We start from the raw sequence: 20073 nt of genomic DNA on the forward strand, positions 1-20073 counted from the left end.
TGCAGGGAACTATAAACCAGAGAGCTTAACATCTGTAAGTGGAAAGTTACTAGAGGGTATTCTGAGGGATAGGTTACACAGGCATTTAGACGAACAGGGCTGATTAGGGGCAGTCAGCATGGTTTTGTACGTGGGAGGTCGTGTCTCACAAATCTGATTGAGTTTTTTGAACACGTGACCAAAAAGGTCGATGAGGGCAGAGCTGTAGATGTATATATGGACGTCAGTAAAGCATTCAACAAGGTTCCTCATGGTAGGCTGCTCTGGAAGGTTAGAACGCATGGGATCCAAGGAGAGATAGCTGAATGGATAGAAAATTGGCTTCATGAAAGGAAGCAGAGAGTGATGGTGGAAGGTTGCTTCTCGGACTGGAGGCCAGTGACTAGTGGTGTGCCTCATGGTTCGCTGGGCCCGTTACTGTTTGTCATCTATATCAATGATTGTATGAGATTAGCAAGTTTGCAGATGATACAAAAGTGGGTGGTCTTGCAGATAGTGAAGATGGTTGTGAAATATTTGCAGCAGGATCTGGATCAATGGGCTGAGGAAAGGTTGATGGAATTTAATGCAGAAAAATGTGAGGTGTTGCATTTTGGGGAGTCTAACATGGGCAGGACCTACACGTTGAATGGTAAGGCTCTGGGTAGTGTTGTAGAGCAGAGGTATCTAGGTGCGTAGTGCCCTGAAGGTGTAGTCGCAGATAGAGCGGGTGGTCAAAAAGGCTTTTGGCACATTAACCTTCATCAGCCAGAGTATTGAGTATAGAAGTCGGGAGGTCATGTTACAGTTGTATAAGACGTTGGTGAGGCCACATTTAGATTATTGTGTTCGGATCTGGGCACCGTGTTATAGGAAAGATATTGTCAAGCCGGAAAAGGTACAGAGAAGATGTTGCCAGGACTAGAAGGTCTGAGCTATAGGCAGAGGTTGGTATCCTATTCCTTGGAGCGCAGGAGGATGAGGGGTGATCTTATAGAGGTGTTTAAGATCATGGCAGGAATAGAACGGGTTAGATGCACAAAGTCTCTTGCCCCAGAGTAGGTAAATCGAGGACCAGAGGACATAGGTTCAAGGTGATTTGAGAATTAAGGGACAGAAGTTTAGGGGTAACATGAGGGGGAACTTCTTTACCCAGAAAGTGGTAGCTGTGTGGAATGAGCTTCCAGTGGAAGTGGTGGAGGCGGGTTCAATTTTATCATTTAAAAATAAATTGGATAGGTATATGGACGGGAAAGGAATGGAGGGTTATGGTCTGAGTGCAGGTAGATGGGACTAGGGGAGAATAAGTGTTCGGCACGGACTAGAAGGGGCGAGATGGCCTGTTTCCGTGCTGTAATTGTTATATGGTTATATGTTATATGGTGAAGGGGAACAGATTTAAAAGGAATCTGAGGGGTAACTTTTTCACACAAAGGGTGATGGATGTATGGAACAAGCTGCCAGAGGAGGTAGTTGAGGCAGGGACTATCCCAACATTTAAGAAGCAGTTAGACAGGTACATAGATAGGACACGTTTGGAGGGGTAAGGACCAAATGCTGGCATGTGGGACTAGTGTAGCTGGGGCATGTTGGCCGGTGTGGGCAAGTTGGGCTGGCCTGTTTCCGTGCAGTATGACTCAAATATCAATAGAAGCCATCGCTTCACAATTTCAATGCGCCGACAATGAAACTGACAGATTGTGTTCTTGTGGGTCAGTGATATCTGATTACTGCTGGGAGTTTACAAGCAAACAGTTCATTTTATCTAAACTGTTTTTTTCCAGGACAGCTTTTTTTTCTACTTTTAAATTTCCTAAGCATCTTTTAAGTGTTTTTCTAGTTGAATGTAGAAACAAGGAACCGTAGATGTTGCTTCTCACAAAAGGACACAAAGTGCTGGAGTAACTCAGCGGGACAGGCAGCATCCGTGGAGAACATGGATGGCCAACGTTCGGGTCGGGACCATTCTTCATACTTAGTTCATGTTCTGGAGAGATGCTGCCTGACCCGCTGAGTAATGCCAGCACTTTATGCCCTTTCCAATAAATACGTACCTTTTTTAAACTGGGGTTCGGAGTTTTATTGGTTTTAGGTCATTAATGAGTCTTTAGTCAGTTGTCAGCACTCTAATATGATGGGGTCCAGCATGTAACTGCCTCACCATTAGCAGAGACGGTAACGGATTCCTGGTTTAAAAATACCTTGCTCTGGGTTCATTGACCACTACAAATAGCGGGCAAACTGCCTCAATGCCAGTGTGTATGCATCAAGCAGAGGGGCTGGGGCGTTCACAGTGATGGCTGTCCAACGATCTGACACTTTCCCCTTATCCAGTCCTGCAGGATCTCACGTTGAATGGTGTAAACAGCTTATAGCTGCTACTATCTCAACCCAACATTCAGCCTCTGTAGTGCCAGAAGCCATCTCCAAGGACTATAGGGTGAGTGACATTATTTTAACGCCCGTGACTTCTGCTTTTCCGAAACAGTCGATTTCCTCCTCTTCCCTTCTCTTCAGAGTTGCGCAGAACAGCACAGCACAGGAACAGACCCTTCGGCCCATCAAATGTGTACCGACCATATGCCAGTTTAAACTGCACATCTCCCTGCACCTTGTCTATCTAGATCCCTCCATTCCCTTCCTGTTCATGTCTCTGACTAAATGCCTCTTAAATGCTGCAATTATATCTGCTTCCACCTGGCGCTCTGTGTAAGAAAAACCTTGCCCCTCGCATCTCCTTTAAATTTCCCCTCTCCTCTTAAATCTACGCCTTCTAGGATTTGACTTTTCCATCCTGAGAAGGATAAACTCCATCCACCCTGCTTACACCTCTCAAAATTGTACATACACAGTACTACTATCAGAGCTTCCTTTAGCCTCTGATGATCCAGAGAAAATAAATCCAAGTTTGTCTGCTCTCTTCTTATTAATAATACATTGTATTCCAGACAACATCCTAGTGAACCTCTTCTGCACCATCTTCAAAGCCTCTACATGCTTCTAGTAATGCTGCGTCCTTTAAATGATGCCTGTCTCATCTTCCAGCTTTGCCCTCTAATTCCCCACTCAATTCCTGAGACATTATGTGCGTGTGTCTCTGTCGGTGACTACCAGTAGCTGTTTAAGGATAAATAGACTTCATGCTTCACTTCCTTGAATGCCGCGCTACTGACTTCAGGGAATGCAAGGGTAAATTCCTCGCTGATTACCTGCTCTAAGAACGTGTGTAAGATTTGGTTGCTTGTTCTATCCACCGGCACCCTCACGTCTGCTGAAACCAATGCAGCTGAACGTACAGGAGCTGGGGACAACTAAGTTTTGTGTGCGTTAGCTTTAGGCGGCACAGTGCCGCTGCTGGGATAGCCGGCTGCCTTACAGCATCCGAGACCCGGGTTTGATCCTGAACTTGGATGCTGTCTGTGTGGAGTTTGCATGTTCTCCCTGTGACTGCTTGGGTTTCCTCTGGGTGCTCCAGTTACCTCCCACATCCCAAAGACGTGCGGGTTTGTAGGCTAATTGGCCCTCCATAAATTGCCCCTAGTGTTTAGGGAGTGAATGAGAAAGTGGAATGACATAGAACCAGTCTGTACGGCTGTTTGATGATCAGTGTGGACTCAGTGGGCCAAAGTGCCTGTTTCCATCCTGTATCTCTAAAGTAACTAAACAAAAATAGTCTCACACACACACGTGCGCGCACACGCACATGCCCACACACACACACGTATGCACACATACACGCACACATACACGTACATGCGAGCACACACACACACACACACACACACACACACACACACACACACACACACACACACACACACACACCTCCAACGGAATCCCACTACTGGTCACATCTTCCCATCTCCACCCCTTTCTGCTTTCCTCAGAGACCGCTCCCTCCGAAACTCCCTGGTCAACTCGTCCCTTCCCACCAAAACCGCTCCCCAGGTACTTTCCCCTGCAATCACAGGAGATGCAACACCTGTCCCTTTACCTCCCCCCTTGACTCCATCCAAGGACCCCGACAGTCTTTCCAGGTGAGGCAGAGGTTCACTTGCACCTCCTCCAACCTCATCTACTGAACCCGCTGTTCCAGATGCCAACTCCTGTACATCGGCGAGACCAAGCGCAGGCTCGACGATCATTTCGCTGAACACCTCCGCTCAGTCCGCCTTAACCTACCTGATCTCCCGGTTGCTCAGCATTTTAACTCCCCCTCCCATTCCCAATCTGACCTGGGCCTCCTCCATTGTCAGAGTGAGGCCCAGCGCAAATTAGAGGAACAGCATCTCATATTTTGTTTGGGTAGCTTACACCCCAGCGGTATGAACATTGACTTCTCTAACTTCAAATAGCCCTTGCTTTCCCTCTCTCTCCATCCCCTCCCCCTTCCCAGTTCTCCCACCAGTCTTACTGTCTCTGACGACATTCTATCTCTGACCCGCCCACTCCCCTGACATCAGTCTGAAGAAGGGTCTCGACCCGAAACGTCACCCATTCCTTCTCTCCAGAGATGCTGCCTGTCCCGCTGAGTTACTCCAGCATTTTGTGTCTGCCTATATATGCATACATGCAGACATATATATAAACACACCTACATGTATACAGACACGCGCGTATATGCACATACATGCATACACATACACACACACACACACACACACACACACACACACACACACACACACACACACACACACACACACACACACACACACATGTTTAAGAAAGAACTGCAGTTAGTGCAAAAACAAAAATAGTCTGGTCAGGTCGGTTATATAATACACACACACACTCATGTATATATCTTACACTCTGTCAGGATAGTGGTGAATGTTTCTTTCACTCTGGTGCAGTTTATTTAGTGAGCGTGAGTCACGTGCATTTGGAGCGGGAGTGTGGAGCAACATGGCAGGTGCAGCATAAGAGGTATAAGAGTAGCTCATTCTCTTCATAATTTTCCATCTCGTGTTCAAGATGGGGACCTCGCTGCGAAGGGGACCGCAAGCAGCGGGCCAATTCCTGCCACATCTCCCGCATGTTGCGTCTCTCTCGAGTCTGGCTGCATTGGAGCAGCAAGCAGCCTCTGTTGCCAGTTCTGAATACCGCAGGGAAACCTGCGTGATCGCAGCACACCACAGCATTCCCTGCACAGATCAAAGGGAACACGGTCACTGAGTCTGCCCCAGCAGACAACAATACATTGAGTTAATGCCAGTACTAGTGAAAAAACCTACAGTGTCAGCACAGCGTGAATGCTGTAGAATTTGGGGTATCACTGCAATCGGTCTTATTATCGTAATGTATTTCCAATGCTGGCCGACGGGGATGAACAGGATTCAATGCTGGGGTCATGCCCCTTCATATCCAGCATCTTTTGTTGATTTCATCTTGATGTATTTTAACTAACAGGTTTTCAGGAGGCCTGATCTCAGGGTAAGGATAAAACAGGAACACAGCAGGCTTATTTCTTACCTGTTTGGCTCTTGTAGTCTGATGCAAAGCTTGCTGTGCGTGCGTGTGTGTGTTTGGTCCCTCGTTTCCTGTTTGCAGTGTAAATACAGTTACTGTTTATGTTTTATGGCCTTTTAATGAAGATGATACTTTTGACTTGCACCAAGCTGACAAAAGACGTGGAATGTGCCAAGTTGATGTGTGGGGCTGTAGGGATGGCAGGAGGAAGGGTTTGTTTTCATGTGAAGACAACAACCCTGTTCCAAATATTGTGGTGACAATAAAGGTTTCAGCTGCTCCCTTTTTTCCTTCACTGCGGGCCTCATGAAGCGGGCCACAGTTTATAATATGCAGGACAATTTGCTCGTGCTCTGATTACACCCCCCCCCCACCGAAAAATAACACTGTGAAGTCATTGTCGAAGTGATCATATTGAAGAGATCAATAATCCCGAACGTTAGTGCATGTGTGCGCCCTATTCAACTGGTGATACATCTCCAGGAAGGTCACCTCATGAAGGCGGCACAGTGGCACAGATGATAGAGCCCCTGCCTCCATCTCAACCTCGGGTGCTGTCTGTGTGGAGTTTGCACGTTCTCCCTGTGTGACCGGGTGCGCTTCCTCCGGTCGCTCAGGTTTCCCTCCCGCATCCCAAAGGCCCGCAGGTTTGTAGGTTAAAGCTGGCCTACGTAAGATTGCCACTAGTGCGTAGGGACCGGATGGGAAAATGGGATAACATCGATCTGATGTGAACGGGTGGTTGATGGCCAGCCTGTACTCAACGGGCTGAAGGGCCTGTTTCCATGCTGTGTCTCTGAATTAAACTGAAAGTACTGTCAGTGGCAGGAGTGTAGAGATAACACAGTATGCGATAGCTTTAACAAACCTGCAGGGTGGCTGTGTAAAGTGGCACGTGCACCAGAACCCTGTGGAATACGATTTAGTGAGAAGGATAATTATTGGACAACATTAATCTAAACGAGCTGGGGAAGAAGAGGGAATTACAGTTCAACAGTAAATCTACATTTAAATTTTTAAAAGGAAATGACAGACTTTACCACTCACTTCTAAAAGGTTGTGATTAAAAATGTCATGTGGAACCTTGGCTAAGTCAATTCAAGTCAAGAGTGTTCAATTGTCATGTGTACCGACTACACACTAATTAAATTCTTGCTTGCAGCAACACAACAGGCCTGTAAACAAAAGTTACATTAGATCAGTTTAGTTCAGAGACGCAGCATGGAAACGGGCCCTTCGGCCCACCGAGCCCATGCCGACCATCAATCACCCAATCACGCCAGTTCTATGCTATCCCGCTTTCATATCCACCCCCTACAACTCAGGGGCAATTTACAGTAGGAAATTAACCTACAAACCGGTATGACGTTGGAGGAAGCTGTGGAAATCCACGCGGAGAACGTACAAATTCCGTACACATATCGCGCCCGAGGTCAGGATCGACGCTGGGTCTCTGGTGCCAAGAGGCAGCAACCCGACCAGTTGTGCCACTGTGTGCCGCTACACATAGAATGGGCCAGTCAGCAAACAAAATCAATAAATTAATAACCGCAATACCAGTGCAAAAACCTGTAGATCTTAATGCAACCAAAGACAGTCCATGGAAGTTGATAGCTGAGGATAGTGTTGTGTCGTGTTCACGCGCATGATGGTGGTTGGGAAGAAACTCCCCCTCAGTGGTCACGGGTTTCAGACTCTGGATTGTAACCAGGATTTGGAGGCATTGATGTGGAGATTAATGTACAATAATACTGGGGGACTGAAGCACTACCTGTCAGGGTAGGTTGAGAGGGTGGGGCTCCCTTTGGTCATGTGAAGGTTGGGAGATGACCTACATGAGGGCTTTCAGACACTGAAAGGGGTCTATTCTAGAAGGGCCAGAACTTGGAACAAAGTTCTCTTGGTTCAACCAAGCCTTTCAATGGTTCAATGGTGCTTTTATGGGTGCAAACGCACAGTGGAATTATTTTCTTCAGTAGAGCGTTCCCATCCCCAAGCACATCCTCGATGAGCAAGTGTACAGACATAGTCTACTAAACATGCAAGAGTCGCCATGTTTTGGCGCCATTTTCCAAGTCCGGTCCACGCTCCAGTTCTTGCGAGCGGTGCCCGGTCCAGGCAAGCCCCAGCTGAATCCGGCCATCACCTTCCTTGGACACAACATCCTGCTCCTCACCCGCCCACCTTTGTGTCCCGGGGGGCACCTCCTGCAGCCGGCCTCGAGGGCGTGGTAGACCCGACCCCAGTCCTCGCTCCTCGCCTGTCGCATCCTGTCACAGAAGGACATCCTTCCTCAGTGACCAGTGTGGATGCTATTTAAACACCAAGCCCAATAAAAAAATGAAAGATGAGCCATAATAGAAGTTCCAGTTATAGACCACTATCAAGAAATTAGTTTGAATAACAATATGGAAATGTCCTTATTTTTTCCAATATGGTTTTACCTTAGTCTTAAAGTGTTTCAAGCTATTTACCTACAATGGTTTAAAAAGATGTACCATTTAGGGTGATGTTAACAGCTTGATAGATCCCCCTCCATAGAGTGATGTCTTCCTAGCCATCAAATGCTACTTGCAAGATGGTGATTCTCTGTCCAAGTTCTGGAACTGCTGATTCTGGTTGAGAAAAAAGGACACAAAATGTTGGAGTAACTCAGCGGGTCAGGCAGCATCTCTGGAGAACATGGATAGGTGATATTTCGGGTCAGGACCATCGTCTGACGAAGGGTCCCAACCCAAAACGTCACTTGTTCTCCAAAATGTTCTCCAGAGAAGTTGCCTGACTGTCTGAATTACTCCTGCACTTTGTGTCTATTTTTTAAAACTCGAACTGAGTTATGGTTTCAAAGAATCGAAGAACTATCGAAGAATAGTGAAAGGCTTGGATAGAGTGGATGTGGAGAGGATGTTTCCACTAGTGGGAAAGTCTAGGACTAGACCTCAGAATTAAAGGACGTTCTTTTAGGAAGAGATGAGGAGAAATTTCTTTAGTCGGAGGGTGGCGAATCTGTGGAATTCTTTGCCACACAAGGCTGTGGAAGCTGTTATGGAAGAGATAGATAGATTCTTGATTAGAATGGGTGTCAGAGGTTATGGTGAGAAGGCAGGAGAAAGGGGTTAGGCGGGAAGGATAGACCAGCTATGATTGAATGGCAGAGTAGACTTGATGGGCCGAATGGCCTAATTTTCTCCCATCACTTATGATCTTATGAACTGGTGAGCAGGTTTTAGAACTTGGAGTCACATTCCCTGTCCTTGCCATTGAGCAGCAGCCAAGCTCCCACTGCTGGGAACTGCTGAAGCTGACTCAAGCTCAAACTGAACATGGACGATACGCAGGCGTTCACAGTGCGGCAGCAGACTCCAAGCAGAGAACAGCACAGCACGCCACTGTACACCACCTTAAATCAAATGCGTCTATAAAGTCCTTTTCATGTTCCTTTCAGGAGACTTCAAAGTTCATCCCCAACCAAAGAAACCCATTTTTTCCCTTTGAAGTCTGCTAGCAGTTTTAATGAAGGATCGAACGCTCTCGGGTTGAAAAGCAGGATGCTCATTCAGTGCACCTGCACGGTTTTGTACAGTTTCCCCAACACCTTTTTGTGACCTGAGGATAGAAAGTGTAAACTGCTCATTTCTGCATTTATTTCATTGTTTAAAGAAACATCTCCTGTGTACCCTTGAAACTAATTCAAATCGCGCGGCAGGAACTTGCCCCTCCCTCTGGTCTGGTGTGGCATGGTGATAAAGTGTGACTTACAATGCCTCTCCCCTTCTGCATGACTCCCCTCCCCTCCCTCCCCCCCCCTCCCCTCCCCCCCTCACCCACCCCACCCTCTGTTCCCTCAATCGCTCACTCGGATGTACAGGAGAATCAGGATGGACGTAATGGCTCCTGTATTTCTGACCCTGACCTGGGTGTTCCCTCTTCGGCAAGTGACCATTCTCTTTATTCCCAATCTGCGATGTTCCTTTGACTGGTGCCTGAGATTTCAGACATCAGTTGACTTTCAGACTTACTAATGAATGAATTGCATGCTGATGAATTGGGTTTTATCCCCCCCCCCCCCCCCCAAAAAAAAATAAGGCCATGGAAGCAAACTGTCTCGGGTCAAATCAGTGGGTGTGCGTTGCATGCTTCTGTCGTCTCTCTGCTTCCATTGTGGGACATGCTAATCTGAACACAGTTACAACTCAGATCATCTTGATTTACCCTTCACTGCAGTTTGCCCGCTGTGAATCTGTTGGCATTCATTTAATAGACACAAAATCTGAAACAAAAATACCATGCATTGTTTTAATTGGAGAGAGAGATATACTCGAGCTCGTGTCTCATTGTGAAATGATGCTCTGTACAAAGCGACCCCTATTCGGAGCTCTGGGTGTTCAGACTGGCTATGTCCCACTGTGTCACTAAGACAGGTTGTTAACCATGCAATGCCTACTAACAAAGCATCATGTTATGTGTATGTTTGTGAAATGGAATGCAAATATAAAAGGAATCGGTTCAGGTAACTAAGTGTCTTGATCCAATGGATCATTTGGAACAGTGTGTTAGAAAATGCTGCAGTTAAAATGGCCGGTCTCTGGGGGTTTTGGCTATTGCTCTGTATTCACAGCATGCGAAGAGCATGTTAAATGCTAATCCCGCACAGATGAATGACCGCAGGAAAAATGTGAATGCATATGGTCTTGGTACCCCGCGCCCTATCCACAGAACGGATAGTGGCCTTCACCATCAGTGCCATTGAGTTTAATCATCAGCAATGTTACTATATTCCTGTCAATAGACTGTCAGAGTAAAAGATATGCACATTATTTACCTGTGGCAGCTTTAATCTTCTGATGAGCAAGTCCATACTTGTGGTTCGGAAGTATTATAAGATGAAGCCAAGAGAATTTGCCGATCATTTTTCACGCCAACCCCTATGCTGAGTCGACAGAATACAGATGCAACAGATTTTAGGTTTTTGGTAACCTCTCACAAACGTCTTGTTTCAACTTCTTAATTATTTTGTAAAGCAGTTGTTTTATCATTTTGAACATAGAACAGTGCAGCACAGGAATGGGCCCCACAGTGTTTGTGTCAAACGTGATGACAAGTTAAACTGATTAAGGGTGGCACAGTGGTGCAGCGGTAGAGTTGTTGCCTTACAGCACAAAGACCCGGGTTCAATCCTGACTACGGGTGCTGTCTGTACGGAGTTTATACGTTCTCCTTGTGACCTTGTGGGTTTTCTCCGGGTGCTCCGGTTTCCTTCCACACATGAAAAACGCACAGGTTTGTAGGCTAATTGGCTTCAGTAAATATTGTAAATTGTCCCTAGTGTGTAGGATAGTGCTAATGTATGGGGACCACCAGTCGGTGTGGACTGGGTGGGCTGAAGAGCCTACTTCCACGCTGTGTCTCTCAAGTCTGCCTGTGCATGATCCATATCCTTCTATTCCCTGCACCTTCCGTGTCTCTATCCACTTATTGGATTTCCAGATGCCGGGCAGCGCTGGGATTTATTACGTGAGAAGGAGGTGTGTGGCGCCGTTAACGTGCAGGGCTGCAGTCCTGGTGAAGATCTTGCCGCACTTCCGTTAGGTAGGGTTGGGAGATCCACCATCTCGACCCAGCGAAGACGAAGGAATGGAGTGTGTTTCTAGGTGGGGGATGTTGTGTGAATTGGAGGGGAACCAGCAGGCGGTGGTGATTGAAGACAAAGTCTCAGAAGCTCCGGCTCCAGCTTGATCTAAAAGATAAAGAGTCCACACAGTCTCCGCAATACCACTGAAAGTCCCTCTAGTTTAGTTCATTGTCACGTGGACCGCGTCAGCGGAAAGACAATATATGATTACAATCGAGCCATTTACAGTGTACAGATAAAGGGAATAATGTTTAGTGCAAGGTAAAGTCCGATGAAAGATAGTCCAAGGGCCACCAATGAGGTAGATAGTAGTTCAGGACGGCTCTCTAGTTGTGGTAGGATGATTCAGCTGCTTGATAACAGCAGGGAAGAAACTGTCCCTGAATCTGGAGGTGCGCGTTGCCCTGTGCATGTTGTTAGTGACGAGCTGGGTAAGGTTAGTTGCCTGGAGGCCCATTACAGTGGAGTCACTACATTAAGAAAGACAGAGGCAACAGAGGTAGCGGGGCAAGGTGAAATGAATGGGCGGGCCATGCTTTAACTGGGTTTGATTGATCATCAGGTCCTGAGGGATGGAAATAAGGTGGCTCAAATGGAGGAGGCACCACTCTTTCCAGGAGAAGCTATCAAAACAATCGGTAAGTGTTGAACTCTTACTTAAGTTTCACGGGTCCACCACTGATTTTCCGGTAGTCCGGCACCTCCTTTAATCCGGGCAGAATTACGAGAGCGCTCTTGAAATTCTCACATGAAAGCTCGCTATTGCCTCTATTTCCTCCGAAGACGAAGGAAATCCTCCAACGACTCTTACCAACTTCTACAGATGCACCATGGAAAACATCCTATTGAGATGCATCGCAGCTTGGTATGGCAGCTGCTCTGGTCAAGACCATAAGAAAGTGCTTAGAGTTGTGGACACAAACGAGCAAACCGTCCTCCCTCCAATTAATTTGATGTGCCTTTTATGCTGTCTCAGGAAAGCAGCCAACACAATCAAGGACCACTCACACCCCAGTCATTCTCTCTTCTCCCCACTCCCATAGGACAGAAGATACGAACGCTTGAGAGTATGTATCACCACATTCAAGAAGAGCTTCTTTCCCACTGCTAATTCACTCTCGTATTCTAAGGACGTATTCTTGATCTTCCAATCTACCCCCATAGCGGCCCCAGCACTTTTTTAATTGACACTTCCCCTGTAGCTGTTACACTATAACCTGCAATAAAAAGGAACTGCAGGTGCTGGTTTATATTAACGATAGACAAAAAACTCAGTGTCTCAGTGACTCAGCAGGTCAGGCAGCATCTCTGAAGAAAATGGATAGGTGAGGTTTCAGGTCGGGAAGAAGGGTCCCAACATTATATTTTGTCTGAAGAAGGGTCTCGACCCGAAAGGTAACCTACAGTATTCCTTTCCCCCTGAGATACTGCCTGACCCGCTAAGTTACTCCAGCATTTTGCATTTAACTTCGGTGTAAACCGGCATCTGCAGCTTCTTCCTCCACTATATTCTGCACTCTGTTTTTTTTCTCATTTCCACTACCTGTTGCGCTTAAGCATGGCATGATTTGCCTGGATCGCAAGCAAACGGTCTTCATTGTATCTTGGTAACTGTGACAATATTTCTGAAGATCTTTCCTGGACACAGCACACTGATGCAATTATAACGAAAGACCATCAACGCCCATCAGATTGCGAAGATTTGGTGGGTCAGAGAGGACTCTCTTAAACTTCTGCAGATGTACAGATGAGCGCTTATTGACTGGCCACATCCTGGCCACACACTCGTTTCACTCCTGACACCGGGAAGAAGATACAGGAGCCTGAAAACCAACGTGCAGATTCAGGAACAGCTTCTTCCCTACAGCCATCAGGCTATTACACACTCCAACCTCCAAATAAGCTCTGAACCACCTAGACTTGTGGGCATTGGCTTTGTCATTTTGCACTATTATTGTTTGTTTATTTTGATGTGTATGTGTGTGTATATAGCTCAAAAAGTGGAATAAGGTGTTCAGATTGCATTTTGAAATTTGTACGTTCTCTCCCCAGCCAAAGATGTCATGTACATTTGCCCGTTCATTGGAGCCATCAATGGAACACTTACACTAACTGACTACAAATTGTACTTCAAAAGCGTGGAACGGGTGAGTTAACCAGACCTTGCTCTTGTGTCCTTGGATTTAAGTGGACTGCTGAAGTCTATTTCAGGCTGGGTCTTTGTGCTGTTATTTATTTGCAGGGGACGGACATCGTTGGTGAGACTGGGCTGCATTGCCTGAGCCCCGCTCCTGTAGAGAACATACATACAACGTCCATAGAACATAGAATGTTGAACAGTACAGCCCTTCGGCCCACAATGTCTGTGCCGAGCATGACGCCAAGACCAACTCTTATCTGTCTTTACTTAATCCATGTCCTTCCATTCCCTGCATATCCATGTGCCTATCAAAATGTCTCTGAAATGCCACGATCCTAACAGCCTTAACCACTACCCCTGGCAGTGCGTTCTAGGCACTCAGAACTCTCTGACTAAAACATTTCCCCCCGTACATCTTTAAACTTTGCCCCAATCACCTTAAAGGTATGCCCTCTTGTATTTGATTTTTTTCCATCCTGGGAAAACAAGTTCTGACTGTCTACCTACATGGCTGTGATAAATGTATATACTATCAGCTCTCCTCACATTCTCTGACGTTCCAGATAAAACAATCCAAGTCTGTGGCTAGTACCCCCTAATCTAAGCATCATTCTGATAAACCTCCTCTGCACCCTCTCCAAAGAATCCACATCCTTCCTGTAATGGGGTGACCAGAACTGCAAATGCGGCCTAACCAAAGTCCTATAAAACTACCTCATGTCTTCCGGACTCCTACACTTAATGCCCCGACCTGTGAAAGCAAGCCTTCTTTAACACTACCTACTTGTGGAGCTATGGACTTGGACCTCAAGATCCCACTGTACATCAATAGTGTTAAGGGTCAAGTCACTGAGACATTGCATTATCAGTCCTGTGCATCATCTGCATTAACATCCTTCCCCGTCATTGTTCCATTGCAATAGCACATTTGTGCAGTGGCAGCAGTGCTTTGGTGTTTTAACGCATTATCAGTCCTGTGCAGCAGTGCTCTGTTGCGTGGGTGGTCCCATGCATCAACATTCTATTATTTTGGTGCTCCTGTGCAAAGAGATTCTACAACATGGGCATCTCTGTGCATCTCAATCCATTGCTGGCTCTGCCTTGAAGCTCCTAGGCCATAACGTCTGAAATCCCTTCTCTAAATCTCACCTTCTCTTCCTCCCTCTTCAAGGCATTCCTTGTTCTGGTCCAAATTCCAGTATGGGTCCAACATGGGTCTGAAGACGTTTACGAGATTAAGGACAGGGTGAACACATGAGTTGATTTAGGCCTGGGTTTATTATTGTCATGTGCGCCGAGGTACAGTGTAAAGCTTTGTCTTGCCTGCTGGAAAAAACTGTTCAAAGCCTGAAAACGGGAAGAAGCTGTCCCTGAGTCTGGCGGTGCGCAGTTTCAAGCTTGGTGACTCGGGAACAGCTTCTTCCCCTGTTTTCAGGCTTCTGAATAGCTTTCTGCCGGATGGGAGCAGAGAGAAGAAGGAATGTCTGTTTTTGTAGTGTAGGAGGTGCAGCAAGCTTCAACACCTAGCTGTCAGATATTGGCCTGATAGTATTTCAATGAGAGGTTCAATGTACTGGAGTAACTCGGCAGGTTGGGCAGATGCTGTCTGACCCACTCAGTAAGTCCAGCGCTTTGTGCTTTTTGCTTTTGTAAACCAGCATCTGCACGTCCTTATTCCCCCCCCCCCTCACACCACCCTCCCCCCCCCCACACCACCCTCCCCCCCCCACACCACCCTCCCCCTCACCCCCCCCACACCACCCCCTCCCCCCCCCACACCACCCTCCCCCCCCCACACCACCCTCCCCCCCCACACCACCCTCCCCCCCCACACCACCACCCCCTCACCCCCCCCCACACCACCCTCCCCCCCTCACACCACCGCCTCCTCACACCACCCCCCCCCTCACACCACCCCCCCCTCACACCACCCCCCCCCTCACACCACGCCCCCCTCACACCTCCCTCCCCCACCCCTACACCTCCCATACACCCCACTCCCCCAACCCCCTCCTCCCCCACACCACCCCTCTCCCACACCATGGTGGAATATTGCGTTGGGGAATGGGTTGCGTTGTGGGACCAGGTCTCCCGTGTGACTGGGTCCCAACAGGTGCCACGTAGTCTGGTATCTCTATAATTCCAGTGAGTATTGTTGAAGGGAGAAAGGAGATCTCAGTGTAAAGAAGGAGATGACGGGGCAGGCAGGGGCAGGATGTTGTAACGGTGTTTAAACTAGGGCTGTGTTTCAGTGATTTACAGTTTGGTTAAATGAAGCCCTGATCCATCTTATAATTTGCCATTATACTCCAGGAGCCTGCGTTCACTCTCGACATCCCACTTGGTGTCATGAGCCGCATCGAACAAATCGCTGGTTTACAAGGGCACGGAGCAAGTTCCTGCGGCCTGGAGATTGTGTGCAAGGTAAAGCTTCCAGTTCAAGCCCAGGCGCATTCTGTTAGGCAGGGGAGCAGAGTCGAGAGTGGGGCCAATGTCAGTACTTACCGAAGATAGACACCGAGTGCTGGAGTAACTCAGCGGGTCTGGCAACATCTCTGAAGGAAAAGGATGGGTGACATTTCGTGTCGGGACCCTTTTTCAGACATAAATCACTTTGTGATTTAGTTTAGTTTAACGATACAGCATGGAAACAGACCCAAGCCAGTCGACCTTCACCCTAGTTGTATGTTGTCCTGCTTTCTCATCCACTCCCTACACACTACAGAGCTCAACTGTAAAATCCCCCCAGTCTTTTATCACATAGACCATGTTAGTTTAGAGATACAGCACGGAAACAGGCCCTTCGGCCCCCTGAGTCCGTGCCGACCAGCAGTCCCCGTACACTAACATTATCGTACACACCAGGGACAATTTACGATTTTACCCAAGTCAATTAACCCACAAACCTGCATGTCTTTGGGAATGTGGGAGGAACCCGGAGCTCCTGGAGAAAACCCACGCGGACACAGGGAGAAGGTCCAAACGCCGTACAGACAGCACCCACCGTCAGGATCGAACCGGGGTCTCTGGTGTGGTAAAGCAGCGACTCTACTGCTGCCCCACCGTGCTGTTCATATTTTATTTTGCAACAGTCAGTAATAGATAACACACGGAAACAGACCTTTCAGCCCATCAAGTCAATGCTGACCATCATGCATGGGACCTGGGGGCAGGTTGCACTAATCCTGCTTTAACCCATTTCCCCCCCACCCCATATTCCCATCCTCTTCCTCCAATACTGACCTTTGTCTGCAGTTTAGCAAGAAGAGTAGCACAGTGGCGCAGAGCTGATAGAGCTGCTGCCTCACAGCTCCAGAGTAGCGGGTTCAATCCTGATCTCGGGAGGAGTGTGGAGTTTGTGCTTCCTCCCCGAGATTGCATTTTTTTTTTCCGGGTGCTCCGGTTTCCTCCTGCATCCCAAAGACGTACAGGTTTGTAGGTCAATTGGCCTCTGTAAACTGCCCCCTAGTGTGCGGCGAGGAGATGCGAATGTGGGATAACATAGAACTAGTGTGAGTGGTTGTTTGATGGTCGGCTTGGACTCGGTGGGCCGAAGGGCCTGTTTCCATGCTGCCTAAAGGTTTACAGTGACCAGTTCACCTACTAACCCGGGCATTTTTGGCTGGTTTCACACTCCGCACTGCCAGGAAAGGAGCTCAGGAGTAAACCTGGGTGACTGTAGCTGTAAGGCAGCAGCTCTACCAGCTGAGCCACTGTGCCACCCCACAATCTATAAAGCTTGTCCACTTGGCATTCCCTGACACAGCCGTGATTTTATTAGTGTATTAATCGCCGAATGTGAAATGCAGGTCAGGCAGCACCTGTGGAGGGAACGCTCAGTTTGAAGAAGGTTCTTGACCCGATTCCCTCCACAGAAGCTGCCTGGCCCGCTGAGTTCCTCCAGCACTTTGGTTTTTGTTCACGATCCCAGTCCCTGCAATTTCTCATGCCTCCCTGTACTTCACCAGACAGTGCTTCAAGTCGTTGAGTTATGCAGCATGGAAACAGGCCCTTCGGCCCAACTTGGCCACGCCAACCAAGATGCCCCATCTAAGCTGGTCCCATTTGCCCACATCCCTCCAAACCTTTCCCATCCATGTCCCAGTCCAGTTGAACTCCTTTAAGAAAATAATTCAGTTGATAGAATTACATCTCCTGTATTCCGGTTTTCATGTTATTTCGGGAAACAATTAGACGTAATGTTGTCCAACTGTTCCTGCAGGATATGAGAAATCTACGCTTCACTTACAAGCAGGAGGAGCATGGGAAACTGGAGATCTTTGAGAACCTCACACACTTTGCCTTTCCCGTCTCAATAAACTTGGTAAGCCTGCACGCCTGTGCCGTGGACCCGCACGGGCATTTATTGTTGAATGTTCAATCACAATTTACCCTGGAGGGGAATGGAATTAAATACTTACAGCTGATGGAAAAAAGAGTTGGTAGTAAAAACCAATCACAAGTAATCAGGTAAACCATCCTCTCCTGTGAGTGACAGCGGTGTGTAAATGGAGAAATTGTTTTACAGCAAAGGAATGAAGAACCTGAGGCAGGAATCCAGCCCCTTGTTATCAAACTTTCTCCTGTAGACCTAGCAACTGAGACGCCACACCTAGCGGGCAACATTCTCACGATTCAACATCCTTTTGGAGAAGAGATTTCAGCTCATTGTACATTGGAATCCACCCTCCCTCCCTCCCTCCCTCCCTCCCTCCCTCCCTCCCTCCCTCCCTCCCTCCCTCCCTCCCTCCCTCCCTCCCTCCCTCCCTCCCTCCTATCCCCCTCTCCCTCCATTCTATCCCCTCTCTCCCTCCGTCCTACCCCCCTCTCTCTATCTCCCTCTCTCTTTCTCTCCACTTCTCCTTCTCCCTCTCTCTTTCTCTCCCTCTCCCTCTCCCTCTCCCTCCCCCTCTCCCTCTCTCTCCCTCCCTCACTCTCTCCCTTTCTCTCCCTCTCTCTCTCCCCCTCTCTCTCCCCCTCCCTCTCCCTCCCCCCCTCCCTCTCCCTCTCCCCCTCCCCCCTCCCCCCTCCCCCTGCCCCTGCCCCTGTGTCCTGCCCTTGTTCGACGTCGCAAAATACAGCACCTCACACTTCTCTGTATTAAATTCCATCAACCATTCCTCCGCCCACCTGGCCAATCGATCCAGATCCTGCTGCAATCGTTCACAACCATCTTCACTATCTGCAAAACCACTCACTTTTGTATCATCAGCAAACTTGCTAATCTTGCCCTGTAGTTTCTCATCCAAATCATTGATGTAGATGACAAACAGTAACGGGCCCAGCCCCGAACCCTGAGGCACACCACTAGTCACGGGCCTCCAGTCCGAGAAGCAACTTACGATCATTACCCTCTGCTTCCTTCCACGGAGCCAATTTGCTATCCATTCAACTATCTCTCCTTGGATCCCATGCGATCTAACCATCCAGAGCAGCCTACCATGTGGAACCTTGTCGAACGCCATACTGAAGTCCATGTACAGCAGCATTTTGTTTGGGTTTTGTGACTAAGCTGCATGTGATGCACTCCATGATGAAACGTTGTCTTGCTAAACGATTGTGTCCTCTCCTCCTCTTTAGCCACTGTTTGCAATGAAATATAAGGAGAACTTCCCTGTGCAGGGCTGGAAGGTCTACGACCCAGTTGCAGAATATAAGAGACAGGTATGTCATTTATGTGTAGGAAAGAAGTGCAGATGTTGGTTTAAGTCGAAGGTAGACACAAAATGCTGGAGTAACTCAGCGGGTCAGGCAGCATCTCTGGAGAGAAGGAATGGGTGACGTTTCGGGTCAAGACCCTTCTCCAGACATCATTTATGTTCCTTTTGGTCACTACAGTACTTTAGACTAATTTGGAGAGACAGCATGGAAACAGGCCCTTCGGCCCACCGAGTCAATGCTGATCGGCAATCCTCACACACTAGCACTATCCCACACACTGGGGACAATTTACAGAAGCTAAATAGCCTGCAAATCTGCACATCTTTGGAGTGTAGTTGGATACCAACGCAGAAAACCCACGCGGCCACAGGGAGAACGTGCAAACTCCAAATAGATAGCACCCGTGGTCAAGAACGAACCTGGGTCACTGGCACCGTAAGGCAGAAACTACCACTGTGCCACTATACAGGTATCTAGTGCATTGTCACTATTTCTTGTGTGAAGTTGATTTCTTTTGAGCAATCTACTTTTTAAAACTGCAAGCCACAATGCTGGAGTGTCTCAGCAGGTCAGGCAGCATCTCTGGAGGATACGGGCTGGTGACGTTTCAGGATGGGACCCTTCTGGATACATGGACCCTCACTGCCTCCCAGGCCAGGCCCAATGACTTTGCTTTTTTCCTTTGTTTAGTAAAGCAGCGTCTGCAGTTCCTTTTGCTTTTTAATGCTGGTTTTGGAAATTTTTCAGCTCCTCCACCCATTGAGTTGGGGATGGTGATGAGCTGCTGGTTCCTGTCCTCCATCCTAAAGGGCCTGTCCCACTTTCATGACCTAATTCATGACCGCTGCCGAGTTTGCCCTTGACTGATACTCGCAGCATGGTCGTCACAAGGTCGTAGGAGGCTGTAGGTAGGTCGTAGGTAGGTCGTGATGCTAGTCGTAGGTACTCGTGGCATCAAGTAGGTCGGGGCGTTTTTCTAGCCTGATGAAAAATGTCCACGAGTAAAAAAGTTTGTGAATTAGGTCGTGAAAGTGGGACAGTCCCTTTACCGATCCAACGTAGTATGTGTGATGATGGAAGCTCTCCTTTCCTTTGTTGGTTCCCAGCAAGTTCTCACTGACTTGGGACAGTCATGGCAAGCTGTCTTCTGGGCGTTCCTTAGATATTTCGATGAACTAATTTAGCGTCT

The 20073-nt window shown here is 47.9% G+C and overlaps 1 protein-coding gene across 6 annotated transcripts in view; it reads left to right on the forward strand.

The window, feature by feature from the left end:
- The window catches only part of LOC116978945 (myotubularin-related protein 1-like), a 51555-nt gene that overhangs the window by 13430 nt on the left and 18052 nt on the right, over window positions 1-20073 (forward strand). For 2 of the 6 annotated variants that reach the window (XM_033030249.1, XM_033030251.1), the window contains exons 2-7: window positions 2314-2419; window positions 11646-11721; window positions 13136-13230; window positions 15537-15647; window positions 17446-17547; window positions 18804-18887. In XM_033030249.1, coding sequence (XP_032886140.1) covers window positions 2314-2419; window positions 11646-11721; window positions 13136-13230; window positions 15537-15647; window positions 17446-17547; window positions 18804-18887 — 574 coding nt within the window. Of the gene's footprint in view, window positions 1-2313; window positions 2420-5391; window positions 5416-9319; window positions 9383-11645; window positions 11722-13135; window positions 13231-15536; window positions 15648-17445; window positions 17548-18803; window positions 18888-20073 lie in introns of those variants that run through there. The other 4 variants (XM_033030248.1, XM_033030247.1, XM_033030250.1 and 1 more) reach the window with 4 other exon arrangements.

This window comes from Amblyraja radiata, chromosome 12, assembly GCF_010909765.2.
Source record: "Amblyraja radiata isolate CabotCenter1 chromosome 12, sAmbRad1.1.pri, whole genome shotgun sequence".
In the NCBI taxonomy this organism is placed as follows: Eukaryota; Metazoa; Chordata; class Chondrichthyes; order Rajiformes; family Rajidae; genus Amblyraja; species Amblyraja radiata.